Here is a 25398-nt window from a genome sequence, read left to right as displayed (position 1 = left end):
GATTTATTTATTTCTAGAATTAGTATCTGGATAGCTTTTTACCATACTTAACTGAGATTACTTTATAAAAATAGATGATAACTCTCAAGGGTCATTAGGAACCAGATGTAACTGGGCTTAGCTAATGATGGGCTCTCCAGAACTCGGGCTGTTTCTACTCCTCTCATGAAACAGCCAGGTGCTATTCTCAGAGCTGGCAGCTGACTGCTGTTAGGAAAGGAAGTTGCTGGCAAGGCAGGGTTGGCAACTGGTGACTCAATTGTCAGGGGCACAGTGGAAAAGGAACATGGGTGCGTACCCAGAAAGACCCAGGTATTTATGAATATTTTATTTCTGTGTGATTTTCGTGTCCTAATTGGATAGCAATACTTTTTGCTGTGTAATTCCATCCATGTCCGTGTATAACAGACATTATAGTTAAATCAGAATTTGCAGCTGTTGAACTTGAATATTATGTTTTTCTTTGTGAAAAAAATATTTGGATTTTCCTTTAAACTTAAAAATGACATATTTAGCTAGTATGGGGTGCAAGTTTTTAGCTCAGTTCAGTGCTGTGAGTGTTTGACAGTGAGAGGACATTTGAGCTGGCTGCAACACCCGCTAAGAGGAGGATTCATTTTCAGCTAAATAAAGGTCCCAAATACTTAACCTTGGACATCTACTACAGACAGAACAGATATTGTGAGTAGAGGAAGAAAAAATAGTAACATTCACTTAATTTTGTTTATTCCTTTCTTTTAACTTTAAATATACTCCTTTGGCTATGGGAAAATGATGGGATATGGGAAATGCATATCTTTCTTTCATATCTGTCTTTCTTTCCAAGCTAAATAATAAATACATTTTTAGAGCTGCAAAATGTTTCTAGTTAGAAATTTTATTTAGAAAGACATACTACTCAAAACATTTCTTTCTTAAAGGAGAATCTTGATAGCAATTCCAAGAATTAGACTAGCTGGAGAAGGATGGCTTAATCTGTAGCTGTAGAGTTAATTTTGTTTGCAGTTAATTTTGTTCATGGTTTTGGAGAGGCAACTGATAATACAAGTTCTAATTTCTAGCCCACAGTCTAGTGATAAAACAATGGGATTTTGATAAAGTGGAGGAGGATATTTAAAAATGCATCTTGTGTTTTCCCTTTACTAATTCATAAGCAAGAGTTATGGTTGGCAGTGGGATGATGAACAGACAATGATAATCTGTGCAGCACAATGCAGGTTTTTAAGTCTGACCTCCTGGTTCAGGTTGTTTGCATAAGTAACTGTTTTTCTATAAAGCTGTATGAATGGCATTTTAAAAAGTAAATTATTTGGCATGGAGAAACCCCTTGTACAGCAATGGGGTTCTGTCAAGTAACTGCAACGTGGCTTAATTGCTTTCAAGTCCTAGAAAAGGTTTACTGCTCTAGCAGATCCTTAACACAGGTTCTGAGACTAACAGGATTTAATGACAGGAGAAAAGTGTGCTGGAGATCTTAACTTACCTGCATCTTTGTGGAAGGGCAAGAATCCTTTTCTTTAAGTGCTTGTCATTATGGACTGAACATTTGGTGACTGAACATTCATTGTCCACCTGCTTGGGGGTGAGATTGGAAAATTTTCCTTACATAATGCTTGAAAGATGGTGGTTGCATCTGAAATCCTCTACCAGTTTTAGATGTCTATTTAGTTGGAAAGGCATCTCATTGCCTTCTGATGTTGGTGGGTTCTAGGGAAACTGAGCACTAATTCAGATGTAGTTGGAGGTCTGTTTTGGTAACTGTTTTTAAAGATGCTTCCTAGTCCTTTTCTATATTGCTCTGCATGTGCTTTTCTATGTGGTTTTGTTTATTTGTTGGTTTTTTTTTTTTTAAGTTGTGGGTTGAATAAGATCATCATTGTGCTGAAGGAGTGGTGGCTTGCTCACCTGCTGAGCGAGGCTGAGGAAAAATTCTGGAGAGAGGATCAATGAGTCTATGTGTATCCTGAGGCAAGTTTGATGAAAACATGGACACTTTTCCCTTCTCAGAAACACTGCACAGAGAGACCAGAACTGTCCCCCTCCTTTTCATGGGTGCTGGGATACTCAGGGAAATCCATTACACTTGTAGTCAGGATGCCAGAGAGTGTTGCTGACACATCTTGTGCTGTGAAGCTGTGACTATCAGCTACACCTCACATTCTCTAAATTTTAGCTGTTATCTGTATTCCAAAGATAAACTGCCTGTAAATGGAAAACTTTGTCCCAGTGTCAACTTTGAGAGTAATGCCTGGTAATTAGACTCTTGCAACTAGAGGCTGGTTGAGTAAACAGTGCATCCAAACACCTTGATGTTTTTCAGAAGGCCTTTGCCTTTTGGACTTTTGTTTGGCAGCTATGGCAAAAGAGCCAGCATGATTACATGTCTAAAAAAGCTCTAAACCCAAGATTCCCTAACCCTACTCCCCCCACCCTCCCCCAAACTGGAACATTAGCCCAGCTAATGTAAATTCTGCAGGTGCCTAAAACCCCAAATGTGAACTGTTAAAGAAATTGTGTCTGCTGAGCTCCCCTGAAAAAGCTGCAGCATTCCCCAAATCCTTGTTGTGCCTGGGCAGTGCAGGCCAATTCACTGGGTGGGCAGCTCATGCCGATGCCTGTGAGCAATCATGTGTAGCATAGCCCTGCTTGTCCTGCCCACGCTGCTGAAGCTGCAGTGCAGGCACATGGGAGGCTGTAGGAAGGCTGCTCCCTTTCTCAGTTTTGCCATGACCATCTTGCCCTCCTTCCTGCCCCAGGGAAATGGAGGAGACAGGGAGAGAGGCCACAGGGACTGGGCCAAACTTCACACCCAGTCCCTGTGTCCGCTGACTCAGCAGCTGTCACTGCTGCCTTCAAGCTCTCCCCATATTTTGGCTTTGGCTGACAGGCTCTTAGCAGCTGTTGCTCCCATCTCCTCCTGTCCCTGGCACTGCCAGGGTGTTTTCAGCTCTTCCAGTTTGATGCTGACACCCGAGTCATGCCTCTAGAATGGAAGGCAGCCAAGGCACAAGTGTTCAAGATCCTCACTTTTGTTGTCCTACTGGTTTTCTTCTCAAGGCTTCCACCTCTGGCCTCCTGGCTGCCCCTGTGTCAGGCTTAGGAATTGCATGACTGTAGGTTTTGCACAAGGACATCATCCCTCAAACACTGTCTGTTCAGATGCAGGCTGGAATTTCTAAAAGGTCCCTATGCTCAGCAGTTCCCTGATGGCACAGCATGTGCAGTGCGATCTGTGAAAGGATGCTCGCACTACCTCAGACTGTGCCTTGAGCCTCTGCCCTGCATTCAAAACACAGGGGTGATTTAGTTTCATTTTACTGCAGAGGAGGTGGGATATGGAAACTATCTTCTCTCTTCCCTTCTTGGAAAAGTTCTAGCAGGGGTAGTAACACATGTAAAGCTGCTGATTCAGAAAAAATGTGTCTGTGATACCAAGTCAGGATTTTAATAACAGACAACAGGCTGTAAGGAAAGAGGCCATTTCTTGAGATGTGTTTTAGTTCTGGTGGAAGAGAATGCGGATCTAAGCTCTCCCACATTTTCATTACAATTCCTCAGGGAACGGAAGATGGCACAGTTTCTGCTCTGTATAAAAGAAAGCAAAAGGGAACAATGATTATATTGCACATTAGGGGAGTTGTATGATTTGCTGTCTTTTATTAATGAATAGATTTAGTACAGCCAAGACCTCACAGGAGCAGGGTCACAACATCATCTTTAACTTATCCTGCAACATATCCGAGCAAGCTTCCGAAATTGTAGCTGTATTAAGCTGTATCACTCTGTACATGATGCTGAGAGGTGCTATAATGTGCTCAGTACAGGGGAAATACTTTCTGGAGAGTTTTTTTGTGGTGAGGGTGGTGAAACTGGCACAGATTGTCCAGAGAGGTGGTAGATGCCCCATCCCTGGAAACATCCAAGGTCAGGTTGAACAGGGCTCTGAGCAGCCTGGCCTAGTTGAGGACGCCCCTGCTCATTGCAGGCAGGCTGAGGACTATCAGCTTGTAAAACTATCTGTTGTTACAAAGATGAGAAATTTTATCTCAGACACACTGTGTTAAAATATCCTTCACCTTTCACAGAGGATAAAGGAACAGTAAAGAATAGAGAATGTTTTGCAATGATGCAAAAATATGAAGAAGAAACACTTTGCCTGAATTGGGTGAATAAAAGCATTTTTACTGAAGAAAAATATATGTATGAAAAACTTGTGTGAAATTGTGTAGCATATGAGTCAGATCCTTCAAAATACAGCTGAGACTGAAATGTCTTTGAAAAGGCAACAAATGCACACTCTCTTTACAGAGCATTTACACTTTCAATTTTACAAAATAGCCACATTTTCTAAAATGCTCCGCTGAAATGCCTGATTAAAAAGGACAGTGAACCACAGTATCCCATCAGCAGCAGTTTATCACATCTATAAATCCAATTTAGATCTCGTTATAACAGGAGTATGAGACAATAAAGAACAGTGTAACAGCAGTAAAAGGAGCTTGTAGTTGACAATTGATACCATATATATTCCATAATACCAAAATGAAGATAAAAGTTTTAAATTAAATCAAACAGTTCCATAAATGAGTAATAAACACAACTAAGATAGCACATGTGTGCTCTTCAGTCCAGTTGCCTCCTGAAAGGAATGGAGTGACTTGAGACTGCAATTTACAGGATTTTCTGTAGAATGGAGTTGGCAACTTCCAGGGATTCATCTTTCACCAAGACAATATCATAAGAGTCCATGTATTTTTCCAAAAGCTCATCTACCTAAGTGCAAAAGGGATGAAGAGAAAGACCCCCTTAGTTATATAAATAATTATTTAAGGCATTTTTGTCATTAAAATATTGCCCAGTCTTCCCACCAAATTCTAGGAATAAGCCATGCAAATAATGTATCACTCCTACAAATGAATTCCACAGGAGGACAGAGTAGGAGTGGCCTGACCTAAAGTGCATTCCAGGATATAATACCTCATGTTTATTCCAGAATCTCACACATAAAGATACTGAAAGAAGAACTATTTCTGGAAGGGCAGGGAGAAATATAAAACTGAAGTTTTCTTTCTCCTCAATGCAAATGGATGTTCATTATAACTTAGCAAATAATCAGTTGACTGTCACTTAAAAGCACCAAAAAGTAAAAAGAAGAGAGGAGAGACTGCCTGGATTTGTTAATTATTTGTTATAATTTTTCTCAATTATCATTTCAGTACTGAAAGGAGAAGGAGCCACAGGAATTTAAGAGAATTAATTTTTATAACCTCTGAATTTTACTTCTCTAGGAAAACCTGTTTGGAAGTAGTTTTGTATATAAACCAAGGCAATATATATATTTGTGGCTCTGAAAAATCCATGAAAAATGTTTGAAATTTCAACCCAAATATAGGCTAAACACTTGGTTTGATAACTGAATATGGTATATTATAACAAACTTGTTTCTATCTCTGAGTGTTTCATTCAAAGCTTACAAGGTTATGTAAGGCTACTTACTTTATCATTGAGATAGCCAATCTTAAGAATGTGCTCAACATTTGCTACTCCATCTGCCATACTCAAGTCTCCTTGAGAATCACCCAGCAGTATGATATTGCTGTTGTCTTTTAGCTGTTTGAAATACTCTGTATTCTTCAAGGCACCATCATGTTTGTTGTAAACGTGAATCAATTCTCCTTTAAATCCTTTTAATATTCCCTATTGAAAAAAGCAACACTGAAGTTATTTCTGGTTCTATTCAGGCAGGACAGAACCTAGAAAGAAAGAGGCGATGTTACTGTTGAGCCAAGATTGAACTACATCATCTGTGATGATGAACAAGATCAGTTAGTTTAGAGTAATGTCAAGGCTGTGTGACAGCACAGTCAAGAGCAGGCAGACATTGATTCTCCCTGCTTGGAGGTGTGTACATATCTATGTCTCTCTCTGTATATCTGTTTTGTAGTGTGCATAAATGGCTACTAAATACCACAAACAGTGTGGTATTTATCAAACACGTTTGATAAGAATGTGTTATCCCATACGTACATTTTCATCAAAATCCATGAAATTGGAAACCACTTTGACATTAGAATGGTAGACCCCAGCCTGGTGGATTACTTCCTCAAGAATGTCGCCAATCCCAGCAGAAAATATGAACACAGGAATATTATGTTCACTGAGTTTATCAAAGAAGTTCTCATACCCTTCTCTGCAACACAGAATGCAAATACAAATCAAATATCAAATAAAGAAAGCTAAAAAAAGTCTGAGTTTTTATGAGACAATCACATTATCTTTGGAAAAGAATTAGTATTTCCTGAGCACTTTACTAATTACTTCACCTTTTTAGGTCAGCAAGAATTACCAACCTAACACAATGTGTTTCTTACAAACACATGTTTGCAAGAAACTGCTGCATCAAGCTGTTTAGTCTTGGTCTATATAATTTTTCCCCCCAAAACATCTAATCATGTTTTAAAGATTTAAAAACACTTGCCCCTCTCTAAGTAGTCCAGAACAAGCAAGCAGTTAGCAGAACTCACTCTAGCTACTATCAGGCTATACATCTCCTTTCAATCTTTGTTGCTTAAATATGTGACTTTCTATAGGGTCATTACTATAGAACAAGTTTTGCTTTTAGATCTTGACAACATTTATTGTTGTTCTCTCCTGACAGTTTTTTAGTATTCAGTACCCTATGTATAGTATTCCAGGAACAAATAGTATTATCTCTACATGCTTTCTCCACACAGACATAGATTGGTAGAATTATACATTTTAAAAAAGTATTGTGAAAGTTCTGGAAATAATTTTAGCTTGTGGATGAAGATTCTATCAACATAAACTTAGGCAGAGATTGGCTGCTTGTCTGTTGTACAAAAAAACAAGGATTCACTCAGTGTTATAAACAAATACTTCTACAATTTAAGTTCTAACATTCTGTTTCAGTATTCCAAAATTTACAGATAGTTTTAGAGGGATTTCAAAGAGAATGTACAATTTGAACAAGGATTTTGCTGTCTTTTAAACTCGCCTTCAGCCATAGAGGAAGAACAATATTTAATACAATATATGAAACATGTACCTCAAGTGTTTCTCAAAGGGATTAGGTTAAACTTTACATTGCTCTTAAAACAAAAAGGATCACCAGTGCAATTTAAAGAGGACGAAAGTCTACAGAAATTAAGCTTGTAGGGACTAAAGAAAGTTCCAGATATCTGCTTTATATCATGACATCACTGTCTGCATTTAGATACAGCACACCAATTAAGTGGGAGCATGAAGAACTCAATGTGGTCCAAGATTAAGGTGTCATATTCTCAGGAACATGTGTGGTTTTTTTGAATTTCCCTTTTCTTTTTTTCTCCTCCCCCCAAAACTCAGGAAGAATCTACAGAAAATGCTCTGAAACAGACTGATATAATTCAAATCAAAAGGAACTTACTTCAGCATAACATCAGATTCCCTTACAATTTCTGCAAACTTGTCTTTCTGTAAGCCTTGTTCAATGAGTAGTGCATGAGATTTATGGTACCTAGGACATAAACAAAAAGGGGTGAATGTTACTTACTAAGGTTCACCTTTCATTAAATCCTGTGCTGAAAAGAATCCTGTATGGTTAATTCTTGCTTATTCAGATTAAGAGCAAAATAAAACCAGTTCTACAAAACTTTAAGAGATTAATTCAGTTAGTGTGCTAAGAGCTAAGTACTGTCATTAATTTGCTTTTAAAAACTTACTAAATCTAATCTCAGTACAATCTGAAAATAGGAGATGTCTCTTACCATTCTACCATATATGGGTATTTCTCTTCAATGGTGAGAGCTGGATCAATTTCAATGGCATAGTAGGTTTCTTTCAGCTGCAATAACTGAAGGGAAAGAAAAACCATCAGATGTTTAAAGTATTTCATAAAATACATTGGTATTTGGTCTAAGCAATGAAAATAACATTCTTGTCAGGGAATAATGACAGATGTCTGTACAACAAACCAAATGCTTGTAGGTTTTTTGTTTACCTTTTTCCGACATTCATCTGTGATGATCTTAGAGTTATCAATGATGTCTGGGAAAGGGGTGAAAAAAAGAGAGTTAAACAAGATGGTACGTTTCTTTTACTTTGCTCTACAACACTGTAAATGGCACAGATGACAATATCTGGTGACACACCAATATGCTTCCTCAGAACTTTTCTTACCAGCAACCAGCAAAAAGCACATCTATCTTCGTAAGTGTAAAGATGCCCTTCCCTTCATCTCTGAATTACAAGGTCAGTTACAAGCTTTTGAATCTGTTTCTTGAGATTTAATTGTTTTCAAAATAATCCTGAGGCATCCTGTATGTTTTAGAGTTCCTACTTCTCCTTGTTTGTTCCAAAAGACTATAACATAAGGATAAAATTGCCAAGAATTCTAAGGACTTCACTATCTGGTTCTTGCAGGTGTCAGGACTATGGGCTCTTGAAAAACAAAAGTCAACCATACCATATTTAGCCACTAGAATCTCAGAGTTCAAAACTTAATGCTTTAATCGTGAATGGCAATTTATCTGATTTAAATCACACAAGTTTTGATTAATATATATATATATATACATAAAAACACAGTCACTAGAATACTTTGTCAGTAAAATGTACAGATTAGGTAACAAGTCAATATAAAATCTCATTATGAAATAAATTGAATAGAAAATTAAAATATATAAAATATAGGAAAAACTAAAAGGACCGAACAAATCAATCTGTATTTAAAAGAAACAAAAGTACTCACTATGACAAGTTGGACATCTTTTTCCATTGTAGGAAAATCTACTTAATGTCATATCAAAATCTGTAATAATCTATTTAAGGAAAGAAAAAGCAAAACTGTCTTACAACATGGAGGAACAAAATAAAGAATGGCTAGAAATTCTGAACGATCAATAATAGTGGCAGCTGAGTAGCATGTGTGTCACAGAAGCCTCCCTATTCTATTGAGCCATTGTCATGGAAACCAGCATATCCCAGAAGAGTAACATTCTTTCTAACCAAACTTTTTTTCTCATTCCCTTGGTGATAATAATTCCTGAAATTACTAAGCTTCTATGCTTATGTCATTTACTTAACTAGTGTCTGGCTGAATTACATTTGAATCAACAAGGGCTATTAAAAGAGTTAACATGTCTAAGTTTTGGAGATTTCTTCAAGGTTGAATTCTATTATATATATAGATATTATTAAATTTTTTGGCATAGAGTAACAATCCCACAGTTGCTTTTATTCCAAACTGGTTACACTTTTACCTGAAGTTTGGCAGCTCCACCTTTGATGAGGCCACAAATAATCTCCTCTACTCTTGCTGGGTCCTTAATATGGACAGTCTTCTTCTGAAATTCTGGCATCTATGAAGAGTAAGAATAAAGATATAATTGGAGAGGAAAACTTACTAGGGAATAGCTGCTATCAATCAGATTGGAAGCTCTGCATCCGCAAACAGTTTTATGTGACATCAAGACATGGTCAGGACTGAAAGACATGAATAAGAAACAGAAAATACTCTGGATGTATTAATCAATGACTGAATACTGTTCTGTTTGCTTACAAAATCTGTTTTCATTTCCTTTCCTAATATCACCTTATTCAATAAGTTGACACTCAGAAAAGATCATTGTATTTATAGGAGAAAAGGGAGATATGAAGGAACAGGACATATGGGATCATCTTGTGATTCAGCTATGTCACTAGGAGATGGTAAATCTTAAAACTAACTCTTTGCAATTAATATGCTCTTAAAGTATCAGCAGAGATAAAGAAGACATCCATTGTTTCCTTGAGAGTGCTGATTGAGTGTCAGCTGTGTACTTCAATACAACAAGGCTGTGCAGTAATCCATCCACACTAGCCAGTTCATCAATTGCTACCATTACCTATTTCATTGCACACTTTTTCAATAAACATGATATCACACTATATATTCCTTTTGGATTAAGTATGTTTCTTGAATGTTATCATAAATGCTGAATTTGGTGTAAAACAAGAAAAAAAACCAATAACCCAAACCCACAAAACCCCATTCTTCAAACAATTCCCCAAGCCTTTGTTTACTCTAAGAGTTTATCTTCCTACTTGCAGAATGGTAAATTAACTATTTATTTACAGGAATTTCCCAATGTAGCATGTATTTATTTCCTTAATAATCATGTATAGACCCATTCTAAAAAAAAGGCATAGGACATTCGCAATCTAATTGGGCATTTTTAAGTAGCAAGCTTTATTTTCGTTTATAAAACTTCATAGATGATAAAGTGTTAGGAATTACATTTTTAACATTCTGATCCTTCAACCTTCCTTTTCATATAGCTAGCATATAATCTTTGCTGCAATGAGCTAATTTAAAAAATAAAAAAAAAAAAAAAAAGGGTGGGGGGGGAGCTTCTATTTCAGGACCCAGAGTTCCCATATCACCAATTGTCAGTATAAGCCATGCAGAGCTCTTTCTTCCAACTCTTGATGCTAGTAAATATTTTCTTTATTACTAACAGCTTGCAGTCAAATTGCAATTTGGTTAGCACATAAGAAAAAGGTGGCATTTTTAAGTATTGCAAACATATGTTTTTGTAAGGGAAAAGACACTTGTGTGCCAGACAGAAGAGGGATCTGGACATACCTTGAAATATCAGCTCTAGTCCACTCTGTTCTCAGCTGGGAGCAAAACATTGCAGCTACATCCTTATAAGATGAGCAGAGGCTCATCTAACTCATTCTTCAAAACCCCCATTCACATATTCCTCACTTTCCTCAACTACCTTTATGTTTAGAAAAGTATGCTTTATGTCTAATTGTCCTTACTGTAATTTTAAGTCATTCAACTTGGAGAAGAGTGTTCTTTTTCTCAGATGATCACTGGATAAATTTTTCCCTTCTGCCTGAACGTAAAACCCCAGTGTTCTTCAATCTTCTTTTGCAGAACACAGTTTTCTGAATCTCTGATAATTCTTGATGTTGTCTTGGCCCACCCACTTGAACCATACTGTTTTTCCAACACAGCATCCATGACCATGGGAAAAACCTTTCTGCTCTGGTCTGACAAGGCCTCAGTTGAAGGGCCACTTTGGCCCTTGTCTTCAGGTAGCATCTTTGCACATAAATTAAAATACATGCCCTGTGCTAGCAGTAGTATGGTGAGAACGATTCAAGTTCAGTTGGTAATGACCAATTATTCTTCAAAATGACTCCTAGAAAGAAACGGGTATTAGTGCAAAGTGCTAAATTTTACTTCTAATCTTTCTGGATTATATCTTTTCTTCCATGTCAGTGCTCTTACCTTTCAGTATAACAAATAATTCTAATCCCCACTGTGCTTACTGCTACTTTCTGGCTGATATACTCAAAGACGCTGTTGAAAGCAGGAATCTTTCTAAAACTCTGATCATGAGTCTCTGATAAATTTCCAAGTTTTTCTACCCATTCAAAAAGTTTCACCTATACCACAGTATCTTGTCAAAAATTCTGTCCTGAACAGGGTATTCACTACTTCCTTCCTTTATAAATCTCTAAAAGAAACAAACAGTATTAATTTCATCTTGATTAGAAGAAAAAGCTTTTCCTTTCCAATCCTTTGGCAAAGACATTTTCTGTAAAAGTGGCATCTCCTAAGCCAATATCCCTGAGTTCCTTGTGTTACTACAGTGCCTTGCTACTACTTCTTTTAGCACAGCAAAGTCACAAAAAGTACATTAGGGCTGACTTCCAGCTCTCAGCTACTTCCCAGGCTGGGAGTCATTGAGAAAGCTAATGAGTGTTGACAAGAAATAGAATTCCTGAAAGATATCCATTAAATAATTCACTAGTCTTTTGAGATATACCCTTACAAAGCATTTATTTACAATTAGCAACACATCTAGCTTCACAAAACAAAATATTAATAATCTGTAACTTTGTAAAGGTGCTTTAACTTATTTCTTTTGAATGTTATATGATGCTGGTAAACAAAAGTAAGCTTTCCACTTTTTCTGCATATACCATATTCTTTATAATGAAACACAAAGCATTTTGACTTTGGACATTTACCAAAGCACTTTGACTGGTTTGGTAATTTTTTTTTTACTGTAAATTGACTAATTTAATTCTTTTAACTTTCAGCAAATTGTATATGTATTTTTAGATTTGGAGTGCAAAAATTAAACAGTGAAATCTAATTGCATGCTTTTCTATGAAGTAGTTCAAACATTATTTGGTTTACTTAGATACTAAGCAACAGATTTCCTAATACAACTAATTTAAACAGATGTTGGGGTAGATGGAGAGATCAGAGGAAGGGACTGGATGAGAAAAATTGGATTGTTTGGTACTGTTTCATTTCAAACTGAGCCCTTTCGTAAGTTTCTGCAACAACCTGAGGAAAAGTCTTGGTAAACACTTTAGTAGATCATGTTAAACAAAGCATTGCTTAAGATTTTAAGTATGACGAAAGCTTCCTGCTTTGATGTTGTAAACTCCTACTCAAGATCAGTTTATAAAATAAATTTTTTCTAACACACTTTTCATTTTGCACACGAATTGGTTGAAGAGTATTTTAATTTAGGGGTGGGGGAAAGTTTTCTACAGCAAGTATAACCAAGACATTTTCAGTCTCACAGGCACTTTAAATGGAAAAAAACAAGTCTACATTATGGATGTGACATCTGATAAAGCCTCGGACAAATATGGTTAGACAAAATAGCCCCTTTCCCCATCACTAGCTCCTTGTATTAATATTTGCAACTGAACATTAAGTATTTAACTTTTCTTTAGTCTTCGTCATTATTACAGTTTAAGTAAATTAAACTGTCTAAGGAATGTGTAAATGAAACCGAAACTGCAGCCACCAGTTTTCTGGCAAACTGTCTCCTTCAATGTTTTACACTTCTGCCCAGTTTAGTCGCTTCATTGTTGCATATTTGCCATTCTTCACAGTTGAAAGAGAAAAGCAGATTCTAGTTGGAAAGAACTGATAAGACAGATGAAAGAGCAAATGATGAAAAGTTCAGTAATTTGATAAAATTTGTGTTTCTATTTACTCTTGAAGAAAATTTTAGCAGTCAGTTCAGTGTGCACATAAACCTCCCAAAACTCTCATGCACCAGTTGGCTGGGATGAACGCAGATAGAGAAGCAGCCAACCAAAAATCTCCACAGCACTTAACCAAGTCAAGAAAGCCTTTCAGAACCAGGAGCTTCTACATACAGAACTAAAACTACATAAGCACAGGAAAAGGAATTCATAATTCATTGTGACACCTGAAAGTACATCATGTTAAATCATTTAGTGATTTATTACTATTTATTCTGTCATTATAAAAGTGTGAGAAGAGTTTTTGCTTTCTTACCAAGAGCATCTGTATGCTACTGAATAGCTCAGAGGCAGGTGTGTCTTGAAATATATGTATGACGACTCCCAAAGGTAATTTGTGGTTGGCATATACAATGGCCACAAATACATTTTAGTTCCTAGTCTCTGACATTTTTAAGGAGCCTTTGAGAGAAGGAAGATCAAAACTGAAAAAGATTATTTTAAAGGTTGAGCTTAGTTGGATTTATGAAAAGGAAAAGAATTATCTGTTTGTTTGTGATAGCAGGTAACTAGAATAAGGATGTAGGAAATGATTTTGTAGCTAAGAATGTTATGGTCATACCTTGAGGAACCAACAGTAATGGATTCACGCAGGTTTGGAAATTCCCCAGTCCTACAAACCACAGAATGGGTCATTTACAACAAGGATAGTTCTGAAAATTACAAATCTATTTAGTACATGAGACATGCATTTGCGTAGCTGGGTTAAATAAGGAGAAGTATTTGCCATAAAGACATTTGGATTCTAATTTTGAAATAAAGTTCCTTATATACAACTGGATAACAGAAATACAAATAGAACTGCTTTTATGTATCCAGGTACTGCTAAATACATAAGTTGTCTTCTTAGTATGTGAGGCAGCGTAGCGTGTAGCTAAGTGCATGCTGTGTCAATTTGATTATAAAACAGGAGCTGGTGATAAGACCTGTCATTCATTTTAGTGATCTAAGTGAATTTACAGCTTCCATTTTAGGCATTTCCAGTTAGGTATCCCAGGAAATTAATAACTTATTATATGATTGTGTCCACAAGGAGTAATGTCATGTTCTGGAGCTAGGATTATACTGAATTTTTCAATCTACTGAATGTTAGAGGTAGAGCAGTTGCTTTCCTCCCCCTACCCAGTAAAACAAGTCCCAGTGATTAAAACAAAAATTAAAAAATGTCAAATAAAAAGCTCCATATAAAGGACAACTGAGTGACCTTTTATTTTCACTGTCAGTAATTTTAAGTAGGGATGGATGAGTTGATGAATTACTTGCTATCTTAACTACATAGAGATATGGCTCCTTTCACAATCAACTCTAGACACAGAGCCTGAAATATTAGTAATAATAACTCAAACTGTAGGAGGTTGTCATCATAAGTCTGCTAAGTAATGCTTTGACGAAGGACATAAAAACCTGGTGCAGAGTATTTTTATACTGATACCCTGTAAGCCTACACTACTTGGCAAATACCAAGTTTTCTTATTTTACATAGACTCATCTAGTATGGAAGCCTCCCAAAAACCAAATCATTGCTAAGAAAACACCCTAGATTATGGGTGGACAAAATTTTATGAGAACTTCTCTATAAATCTCAATGATTGACAGTGTACTTTGTTAGATGTCAGTAATTCTGAATCACAGTAAGAACTGTTCTCACACTTGTAAATGTATTAAAAATATTCCACAAAATTTCAGATTACCATAATGTCATAAAAGAGATAGGGCAATAAATAAGATCTAGCTGTAATGCTATTGACAGTACGTGAATTACAAATATAACACAATTTCTGTTTTCCTACTTTGTTGGTAAACCTGACTTAGACTAGACTAGGTTTAAAACCTGTTATCTTTTGACAGAGAGAATACACAAGGGTGGGCTGAAAGGGAGAGAGAACTATCCATGTTATTTTTGAGCAAGGCAAATGGAAATCAAAGTGATAAATTGGATAGGGGTAAATTTATTTGTAAATTTTATTCTAATCTATGGTGATAGCTTTCAGGAAAGAAAGTATAAACCAAGACTAAATGACACTTATTTTGGGAATTACAGATGCCCAATTTCAAGGTCTTAGAGTAGCTATCACATATATTCACTTATGGACACATACCAAAAAAGGCAGGGCATGGCAGCAGTGATAGCTGTGAAATTTGATACCTAGAAGCTACAGAAAATTGTTTTTGGTGTTCTTGGTAGAAGAAAGTAACAGTTTGGTGAAAAAATAAAGAAACAGGGCACATTCCTTAATTTACATATTATTTTCAATTTTTTTTCTAATATTACAGAACATTACTTGCTCTAGAACAAAAAGCTTTTGAAAAGCATGCAAGCTTCTCCATGTAACTTCTGCTACTTGAGTTTCAAGAATCGGGGGAGCCATGACAAAATCCACAGAATGACACTATGAAGATCTTTTCCTCCATATGTTTATGCTCATATATGTATAAAGCAAGACTACCCATAATTCAGACAATTTGAATTCTGGCCCATGAGTGCAACAGAGGTTTGTTTCTCTTAGCTGCCCCAGCTGTTAGTAGGCTAATATTTTAGACAGACACATCAAAAGGTACTGGACGTGAGTGTAATCATACAAGTCACTCCATTATGTGCAGGTTGTCAGGAGAAATTCAATAGTTATCAGGCACTCTGCTAGTATAATCTGAGTTTAGGACAGAGACTCACTAATTTATAATTCCCAAAACCATAATACATTTTATATTCAGATGATGCAAGGTCAAATACGGTAAGAAATCCTTAGTAACTAGTAATTACCGAATTACTATTTTAGTAGTTCTTCCAAGAAATAGCCTTGGGAATACTTTGCTAACATAGCTATTATGAGAATGAAACAACAGAACACTAAGTATCTTCACAATTGCTTGATAATATGCTATAAAACTAGATACCCAGCACAGGTTATATGAAATAACTGAAAATGGGTTCACTGCCTAAGCTATTTTAAGACATGGAATAGGATGCACACTAAAAATAATTTTTCCTGGTTTATTTTATTTATTTATTCCAATCTTTTTATACTTAATGTGCTGGGTCCTGATACTTAATTTGGGAAAAAAAACCTTATAAAAATCTGGAGAGAGTGCTTTCACAGAAAACATGACAATAGTGTTTCCTCTTGTGTTTTTAAAGGAGAGTACCTGTGCGTTGAGCTTAGGGCACTCCTGATTCTTCTGTCCTTGATTTTGTCCTACTGCAACAGCATAGGTGGCAAGCAGAGTCCAGAGATGCAGGGCTTGCATGCAGGCTGCCAACAAAAACCAACCAAATCCTTTTAAGAATTGGTCTGCTATATTATGTGATCTTTCTATTCCTGCTGTATAAAATAAAAGCCAACATGCATGGTACATAATGACATCACTGTGAAAATACCAACACTTCAGAATAGTCTGATACATATTAAAGAGTAGAGGAACATTTACGCTGAATTAACTTATTCAATGAAAACCACTAAGTATACTTATTTCTTTGATGCTGTTGCTCATTCTATGCTATCAATTTTTTTATTTAAAAGTACAGTTTTTTAGGTTTTTTCAGAGTCACAATTAACAACTGTAAGTAAGCCCTCAGCTCATAACCTTGGCTTAAAAACACAGGCAAGAAGACAAGTCAATACTGCTGACAGAAGCTGTGCACACTTACCAGAGGGTTTTGCAGGAGCAGCTGCAGAAGCAAAAGAAAATTCCTCTTGCTTGAGACACACTAATATAGCAGCACAGGGTGCAGTTGAGGGCGTTTCCAAATACAGCCTGACTAATCCCCGTGCAAAACCCCAGGGTCCTGTGACGCACGTCAGCAATGCACAGCAGTTTGTTATGCTCAGCAGTACAGCCCGACGGGCTTACAGATCATCAGCTGGTTCACCAACAACAAAACCTTTGACCTTCACTGAATGACAGCTTTCATGGATGCAACGGGCAAATTTGGGCTGCTTGAACAAAGGAAGGCACTTGTTTTTCAAAGCAGAAGTTTACTACTTTGTTACTTTTTAGTTCTTTTATAGAATCTTTCCAAGTATTTTAGGGTTTCCTGTCATATAGTGCCACAAATTTCTTAGAGCTTCATTGACATGATTTCACTAATGTTTACTAGGTAGCACACATTTATTCATGTAGAAGGAACAAATGAATTAATTAATCTTTGTTTTGGCTGCAGTTATCTGTGTGATACTGAAACAGGAAATCAAGGAGCCTTGTTTGTCAGGATTTTTGAGAGACAAGGCAACTCCACATAGTTTTAGAAGTTTGTCATTAGGCATGCTGCCTGATCAAAGACTGTAACTAGGTGACATAGAAGCTGGATTAAAAAGAAATATTTTTTTAGAATGAGGGAATGAAGGAACTACTGTCTAATCATATTTTACATTTTGAACTTGTGTAAATGCTTGTAAGTGTCACGCAAAGCTGACTATTACAGCAGCAGTGCAAGCTTCTCTATACTACTCCATAACTCATGTTCAACCTCAGGTTTATGATCCCTGTTTCAGGATGCCTGGACTGACCACCACCATCAGGCCAATTCATACATGCCACCAATGTGACCAGTGCAATCGTCAGAGCTGAAGCAAGGGCAGGATACAAGTGTAGCATGTAGAAAGCCTGTAATGCTACAAAACACTGCCAATAGCAGAGCTCTAATAGAAATTCATTAGTTATGAAAATTTCTTTCAAAGGAGGCTGTGCTTTCTACATTAAAAAAAAAAGCCAACAGACTTTCTAAATGGTAAAATAGATCCGTATCTTTTGTGTCTGCATTCCAACTGTAGGCTACTATGTAGTCTATCAGGATTCCTCGGTGTATCTGACCTACATGTGCACTTTCATTTTGTTTTCAGAGATGTTCTCTGAAACAAAGAGGTGTTTCAGAGGTGTTCTGTTTGTTTTGAGCCAACAAAACAACTGAAGTGAATACTTCAGCTAAGACAAAACATACAACTTTAATCAACACTTATCCTCTTAGACCTGACCAGGATCTCCTTAAATATACATGTTAAAGTCTGCTGTATCCTGATGCAGCAAAAGAGTTTGAAAAATATGTTCAAAATATAACATAATCCCTGCAAGGACTGTATACAGTAAATTGAACTTACCTGGCATTGGTATTGCCAGGATTCATAGCTACCAATAAACTACTTATCACATTTGTACACTCTTATAATAGGTAACATTTAGAGAATTTTACTCTTCATAGTACTTTAATATAGGCAGCATGTTTTTCATTTATATTTTTATAATAATGTTTGGGAAACATTTGTATAGTGAAGCATCTTGAATAAATATGAATTATTTGCACAACAAAAAGCTGTAGCTTGTGTCCCTATTAGATTTCCAATGTTAAAAAAAATCTTATGAACAATTAAGTAAAATATGCTTGCCAGATGAATCATGTAGTTCAGGTAAGACATCACTTGATACATTCAGTTTGCAATGCACATGCCTTTGAGCTTTTATGTATTTCAAAGGTGACAATTATACTGATATATAAATGGGTCTTGTGAACCTCATAGATGAGGCTGGGATTTGGTGGGTCAGCAAGCTGGCCTGTTGCTATTCTGGTACTTCTCAGCTGTGATATAGTGAGAAAATTAATTCCAGTGCTGTCAAGAATATAAAGAAAGTTAGTTTCCTTTTCAGAAAGCTGGGGAAACAAAAACAAGGTAGTTTAAAAAATATTTTATTTATTTATTTTTTAAGATTAAAAAAAAAAATAGTTACAGAAATTAAGTCCAACTCTTATAGACTGTTTTTGGTACACCAGACTAATTGAAAAGCATTCTAAATTAACTATTACAGCTTTAGTGAAAGCTCTAGAAAATGTTGTGAGCAAAATTTCTGTAAACATTAATACAGCCAACACCTAATTCTTAGAAAAACATCTACTCTATCTTTATCAACAGTGTACTTTCACTTTAATGAAAATGCCGTACGTGAAACTTCTCATCTACCAAACAAGACTGTCTTTACAACTCCAAGAAATCTTTGTGTACAACACTTTAATTACAACAGCTTTTACTATCCACATTCTATTACTGCTGATCTGAATCTGTCGAGCATTTTGTTTACAGTGTTTAATGTCTGGTAAACAAGGAGTTAAAATGAACAGATTTTTTTAAAGAGAGAGAAATAAACTCCAGCATAACATTTCTACTCTCAAAATATGGAAGGTCATTTAAATATATTTTAAGAATTGTGAATTTATATATAATAACTAATATATACAATAATATAATAAAATGATAACAAATGTAACAAAAATATCAACAATTACTAATAATTTAAAAATATTAATTCTACATAAATAAAATATATTAAAATGTTAAATATAATTATTATTTATAAAGTTATTAATAGTAATAAATAGAAATATACTAGTAAATATAATGTAATAACTAATGAAGTTATTTCAACAGATAGATTAAATTTTAACATTTTCTTTTTGGCTGAGGGCTGTATCTTGACTACAGAATATTCTACACAGAAAAAGAGAGGAAAAAATGAACAACACTTAAAACACTAGATGATTTATAATTTATATAATGGTTCAACTTTATATGCTCGTGTGTTAGGTGAACTTGGTTTGTAGAGGATGCTCTTGAATATGAAGCACTACAAGTTTTAGTCTAAAGCAAAGAAAAGCTGGTTCTACCAGTCCTTCCACACCTGTGACCTAAGTTGCATCCATTTGTGGAAAGAATTAGCACAGGTATATTGCCTAAGCAAGTAAGCTGAGCTTTTTTTTTAACTAATAAATTGAATACTTCAACTAAACTAACATAAACTTTTAAAGATCAGGAAAGAGGTCATAGCTTTTTAAAATATTTCCTACAAAATTTAGAGGTGATTGAATCTTGTCTGCAGTGTAAACATTAGGTAGTGTCCTTTCATGAGCTTACTATCTTTTATTCTTTAGTGACCCGACCACAACTGAACAACTTTTGAATACATCCTCACATGTTTAGTACGTTGCTCAACTTTACTTGAAAATACCTTGCTTTATTGTAGGGATCAATTTTAAACATTAAAGAACTGTATTTGTTATTTAATTTTGCTTTTGTAATAAGTTTACTTAGTATGTATTTTCCAAAACAGCCTACTTGATATAACCTCATGAGACAGGGAAAGGTACCTGAACCTTGCTACTCAAGTACCAAGACCAAGCAGAAGAAAGGAACCAATACAACCCAACTGTACTCAAATATGGTTATTATTCATGCCCTAGTGAACTGAGTTAATGAGCAGCATAATGCTTCCAGGAATAGCTTTTTATATCTGTGACAATTACAAGGAAAGTAAGGTCAATGGTCAGTTTGATGAAGCTGGGGTAAATAAAGGTTTAGAAGGTTGCCTTGCAGGAATTTTGGATACCACTTATCTTTGCAGTAGAGGTTTGGTGTAAAAACCCATGCTAGCCATATTTACAGTTGGTATGTTGCAATACAGAACTATGATTTGTATATGAATATGTGTGTCTGCCATAGAGATCACTTGTGAGGAGTGTAAACAATTCTAAAAGGAAAGAGCTTGAACAGCACCTGTTATGAAAAAGTGCTAAGAACTAAGCTAAGAACTAAGAACTTAAAGACTGAATTCAACAAACTGTGGTAAATCGAGATATGGATGACACATGGTAAGAAGGTGAGACTCTTAACCTGAATGGTATCACAAGACATATTCAACAACTTTTTAATAGAGATTTTCTTGATCTGATCAGAGATCTAGCTTTCTTTACTGTTCATGAGAAAACTGGTGATTGTCTAATAGTCTGACCATTTATGCCTGTGCTGAACACAAAGCTTAGTATCAACACACACACTAAAACACCTCTTTAAGCATTTCTTCTTATGTTTAATACATCTCTCTGATGAGAGAATAAAAGATATTGCAGCATCATTGTCTCTTATGCAGCTTCTTCTTGTGCTCACAAAATCATTCTAAAAGAAGAGATTTCTGCTGGTGATAGATCAACAGACATTTTGAATCTTACAAGAAGATGAAGAACTAACAGTAACTAGGGTCTACATTTCCTGTATTTCATGTGATCCTGTCAATTACTAGTTTGGGAAAGAATTTAGTCTGAGAGAATATAGAAGGTACAAAACATAGAGAACAGTTCTATACATTCTGGGGTGAATGAATACAGCTCAGAATAGGCCTTTTTTTTCCCTCTGATTGTATGTTAGGGAAATCACCTCATCTCTGTGCTTAGTTCCCATTCCCACACTGTGGAGAGAATTAACCTTTATAACTGGCAGGCTAAAAGAAAAGGTATGTATTATTTAGTTATCAGTGAGTATCTGGAAATGATTAAGATCTTCAGTGATTTCTAATGAGTATCTTGAAAATACCACACCTACTTAGCCAAATTTGAACAGGTTTTTTTTTTTTTTTTTTTATCTTTATAGTTTCTCTCCTGCCCTTGTTAAAAAAAAAAAAAAGAAAGAATATAAAAATATTCTAAATGTAAGCAAGCTCGGATCAATACAATTTATCACATTACACTTAAATTTTAAACATATCTTCTAAAGCACTGGATCAAAAGAAGAACTCAAGGTTGTGACACCCTTTCATTGCTTGGCAGAAGGAAATGGAGGCTTTTTTCTTGGCCTTCATACATACATTTCACTGATGCCTATTCTCACCAGGGCTTTCTGGATAAAATCTTTATAAATCCATTATGAACTTGGAGCTTAAATACCAAAACTAGTTCTGGTTTCTCTACCTTACAGGGAATAGACTACAACTGGAAAAGGCCCTGAGAAGGGCAGTAAGAATGAGCCATGAGAAAAGATTCATACAATGAACAGTTGAATATTACTAGAATTCCTTAACCTGGAAATTACAGAGTTGTTTAGAAAGGGTTACTAGAGAAAGATTGGTCACTGCCTCTTCCACTATAAAAGGTAGAGGTCATCAACTAAAATTAAGAGGAGGCAGGTTCAAAACAGTCAGCTACAAATCATACAATTAGGTAAACTAGTAAAATGTAGAACTCCTTTTTATTGATACTGAGGTTTTACACAGCCTTGAAATGCTACTGGGTCATAACATGAAAAAAAGGTCATCCAAAATTACACACACTGTCTCTGAAATACAAGCTGCTAGAGGAGAGGAATCATTGGAGCAAAAACATTCATGACAAATCACTCCTTTCCTATGCTTTCTTTGGGCCTCTGTTACAGACCATTGTACCAGTATGACCTAAGACTTCATGGAAGGCAAGTCAACACTCCATTTTTGTAACATGTAATGACAGGGAGAATAATTTTCTTTTCACGATAATGTTTATCTTAGTTTTAACTCCATCCTTCATTTTTCTTGCTGGTTCTTCTTCTGAGAACACAGATACAGAAAATTCATTTTTGACAAATAAGTTTTTGATTTGAGTGGTACTCGCATTTTCCTTTAATACTGCTATGGAATGTGTTGGAGTCTGCCTGTCTGGAAGATCCATTTCCCTCTCACGTTATACAGAATCTAATGCTTTCTTAAAGAATTCTTACAGGGGATGCTGCTGGTACAAATAATATTTCTTCAAAATACCTAGGCAAACAGTAGAATTCTAAGAACTGGCAGTATGTAAATATACTGTGGTACTGTTGTAGTTTGGCAATCTAAACTACTACAGGTACATTTACAAATTCTTAATTCTTAATTAGCTATCAGGTATGCAAAAGCTCACCTGGTATAATAAGGTAATTTTTATGAGCTATACTATTTTCCCCCCAAACTGTTCATTTGCATGTATACCTTCTATAATTAAATATCCTGTATATATCTACATGGACATGCATTGAAAGAACTTAAACAAATACTTGTTTCCCTAGAAGCTTCCCATGTAACACTATCTAGAATGGAATTTGCATTAAGGCCAAGGCTTGGACTGAAGCAGTTGCTGCTGATTCTCTTCTTCTCTTATCTGCTTCTAAGAAAAAAAAAAAATCTGCTTAGATTTTTTTTCACTAAGTCTAAGAATGCTGTATCTAGATCAAATAAACTCTGACCCTTGAATAGTGGAGCTGTGGGACTCAGTTTGAAAGCAAAGTCAGCAGGACAAAGTTTAATCTACAATACATTACCAGACACTACATGTAAGAATGTAGTGCTAATATAATATTTCATTTAAATTACACATTGAGACTCATGAAGTTTTTAATTGTTAGGTGCTCTTTGATTACAAACCCTTTTTAAAAGTCCTTAAAAAAAAAATCCATTAAATCTAAAGATGTAATACAGTTACCAAACACTCCTTTTAAAGGTAACAGACTGAAGCATCATGACTTAAGGCATGAAGGATTGTTTCAACTCCATGTCTCATTGTTTTATAGGTGTTTCTCACTGCTGGATCCATTGAAAGATGGATCCTTATTTCTTGTATCTCTGTGTACTTGGCATCTGGAAATGTTCAAAACCAACAGGTAATAAATACTACCACTATGATTCTTTGCCCTCTACTACTGATAAAGTACTGATACTGCTTTGTGCTAATTCCTACCCTTCAGTTTCATGGACAATTTTTCCATGGGAACATGCAGACCAAACTGAGGCTTACCCATCAGTGATACTCACTGCAAAGGCAGATGCAGCAGATAATATTAAGTGTTGCGATAATAGCTGATGAGTGAAAAAATCACATTTTTGGTCTGATAACTAGTAAGTTTCTGACAAAGAGGGAAAGCTTTAAAGGAACACAATTAATGGAAGATTTCAATGGTATTCATTCTCTCAGATTAAGGTGGAGCAAAACAACTCCCAGGTAAAAAAAACCAAAAACAAACCACAAATAAACTTGGATGATTTCAGTGATCCAATTTGTAGAGCAGACAAACAAATCTTTATATAAGAGTGCAGGAAGGAAACAACAGTTAATGAGTAGGAAACAAGTAAGAACAAGCACATTTGAACAGGAATTTTCTTGGTGGCAAAACCAGCTCAGGAAGCCTGAAAGTCTGTATTCAGACACTTTCCAAGTCTGGGCTTTGCCCCAGCCCTTTAAAAATAAAATAAAAAAAATATTTTTTAAAAGATTGAGATATATTAAAGTAGAAGCCACATTTCCTTCTAGCAATAGGCATTATTGCTGTAATTTAGAGAAATGTTTTTTAAAATTACTTTTGTAATTTTTTTCTGAGGTAAGTAACTGCAATTCTCTTTTGTGGTATTAGTGAATGAAAATAATATAGTTACTTTTAGTATTTAAACATGGTGTCTTCTTTGACCTGTGTCCTGCAACCTTAAACATGTACTGAAATTTCTTCTTTTTTTTGGCATTCATATAAAGCACTCTTGATGATTAGCCAAATTTAAAAAATGCTGTGGAATTTTAATGGACGCTGATGTTTTTTTTCTTGAACCATCAGAAGCTCCACACACATAACCTAAGAAAGAGTTGAATAACAAAACAGCCACAGATTCCAATTTAATGGCACTCTGCCCATCAAGCTGCTGCATGATAGACATTGAACTAAAATTTTGCCTACTGCAATCATAAGTTCTCTGATGTTTTACAGCAGCTGACCCCTGGTGATTGATGACTTTTGGATGGGAGAAAGACTGACATCCAGCAACTGGTCAAGATAAGAGCTGTATGAAGACTGTGCCCCAGGAGGAAGCAGTCGCTGCAGATCAGCTGCTGCACAGTGCCATGACTGCAAGAAAGCCTGTTAGACTTCACACCCTAACTTTTATTTTACGCACTGTCCACGACAATGTAACCGACTCTCTTGCCCGGTCTTATCTGGCCTTCTATGCCTGCACGGTGGTTAGGAAAGGAAGCCAGGAAGAATAGCTGTGAGGTGCCTCAGCCTGATTTGAGCGGCGAGCAGCTGTCAGGCAGCAGAGACGCGGCTGCTGCTGTGGGCCGGGGCAGCAGGAGCAGTTCAGCCGAACGTGTCAGAGCGCAGTGCGGCAGTGGCCGAGAAAAGCCATCGCTGTGGGCCACGGTTCCCCGACGGGACAGGGCCCTTCCAGGGCAGCGCCAGCGCCTCAGCCACGGCTCCCGCCAGCGCCACCTGCTGCTCCGAGCCGTCTGCCGCAGCGCGACAATTCACTGACAAACGCACCAAAACACAGCGACAAAACTAACAGGCTGCAGCACCTGGAGTGTTTTTTCCTTAAGCTCTCTCCAATAATAATCCTTCGTAGGAGGTGAGGAGTACACTGTGGTTTACTTGCACAAAATACACTTGTGTATGCACACGTGGAGGGAGGAGTGGTGCCTGACGGCTTGAAGGCTATTACTGCCAATTGGAACTAGCCAACACAGAAAAGAAATATGCATTTTGCATGGATGATGTAATTCATGCAAGTGAAAATAAAAGGTTAAAGGCA

The 25398-nt window shown here is 36.2% G+C and overlaps 1 protein-coding gene and 1 long non-coding RNA gene across 28 annotated transcripts in view; one reads left to right on the top strand and one right to left on the bottom strand.

Moving 5' to 3' along the window:
• Positions 1-96: 96 nt before the first annotated feature.
• On the top strand, positions 97-25398 carry LOC111923599 (uncharacterized). The gene is made up of 3 exons (XR_002861165.2): positions 97-312; positions 23397-23486; positions 24579-25398. It is a non-coding gene; the product is annotated as an uncharacterized LOC111923599 (long non-coding RNA).
• NT5C3A (5'-nucleotidase, cytosolic IIIA) overlaps positions 3421-25398 on the bottom strand; it is a 28226-nt gene continuing 6248 nt past the window's right edge. For 2 of the 27 annotated variants that reach the window (XM_086847893.1, XM_086847942.1), the window contains exons 2-13: positions 16213-16319; positions 13631-13681; positions 13325-13493; positions 10625-11192; positions 9261-9359; positions 8750-8819; positions 8000-8046; positions 7767-7852; positions 7427-7516; positions 6028-6190; positions 5497-5697; positions 3638-4773 (exon numbers count right to left, since the gene is read on the bottom strand). In XM_086847893.1, the coding sequence (XP_086704019.1) occupies positions 4672-4773; positions 5497-5697; positions 6028-6190; positions 7427-7516; positions 7767-7852; positions 8000-8046; positions 8750-8819; positions 9261-9359 (858 nt within the window). In that variant the 5' untranslated portion in view covers positions 10625-11192; positions 13325-13493; positions 13631-13681; positions 16213-16319 and the 3' untranslated portion in view covers positions 3638-4671. Of the gene's footprint in view, positions 3586-3637; positions 4774-5496; positions 5698-6027; positions 6191-7426; positions 7517-7766; positions 7853-7999; positions 8047-8749; positions 8820-9260; positions 9360-10624; positions 11511-13324; positions 13494-13630; positions 13682-16212; positions 16386-16714; positions 16810-25398 lie in introns of those variants that run through there. The other 25 variants (XM_086847948.1, XM_086847914.1, XM_023919412.2 and 22 more) reach the window with 19 other exon arrangements.

Source organism: Cyanistes caeruleus, chromosome 1 (genome assembly GCF_971803275.1).
Source record: "Cyanistes caeruleus chromosome 1, bCyaCae1.hap1.1, whole genome shotgun sequence".
Classification (NCBI taxonomy): Eukaryota; Metazoa; Chordata; class Aves; order Passeriformes; family Paridae; genus Cyanistes; species Cyanistes caeruleus.
The sequence above is the reverse complement of the archived record's forward strand: the minus strand, read 5'-3'. Positions and strand labels throughout refer to the sequence as shown.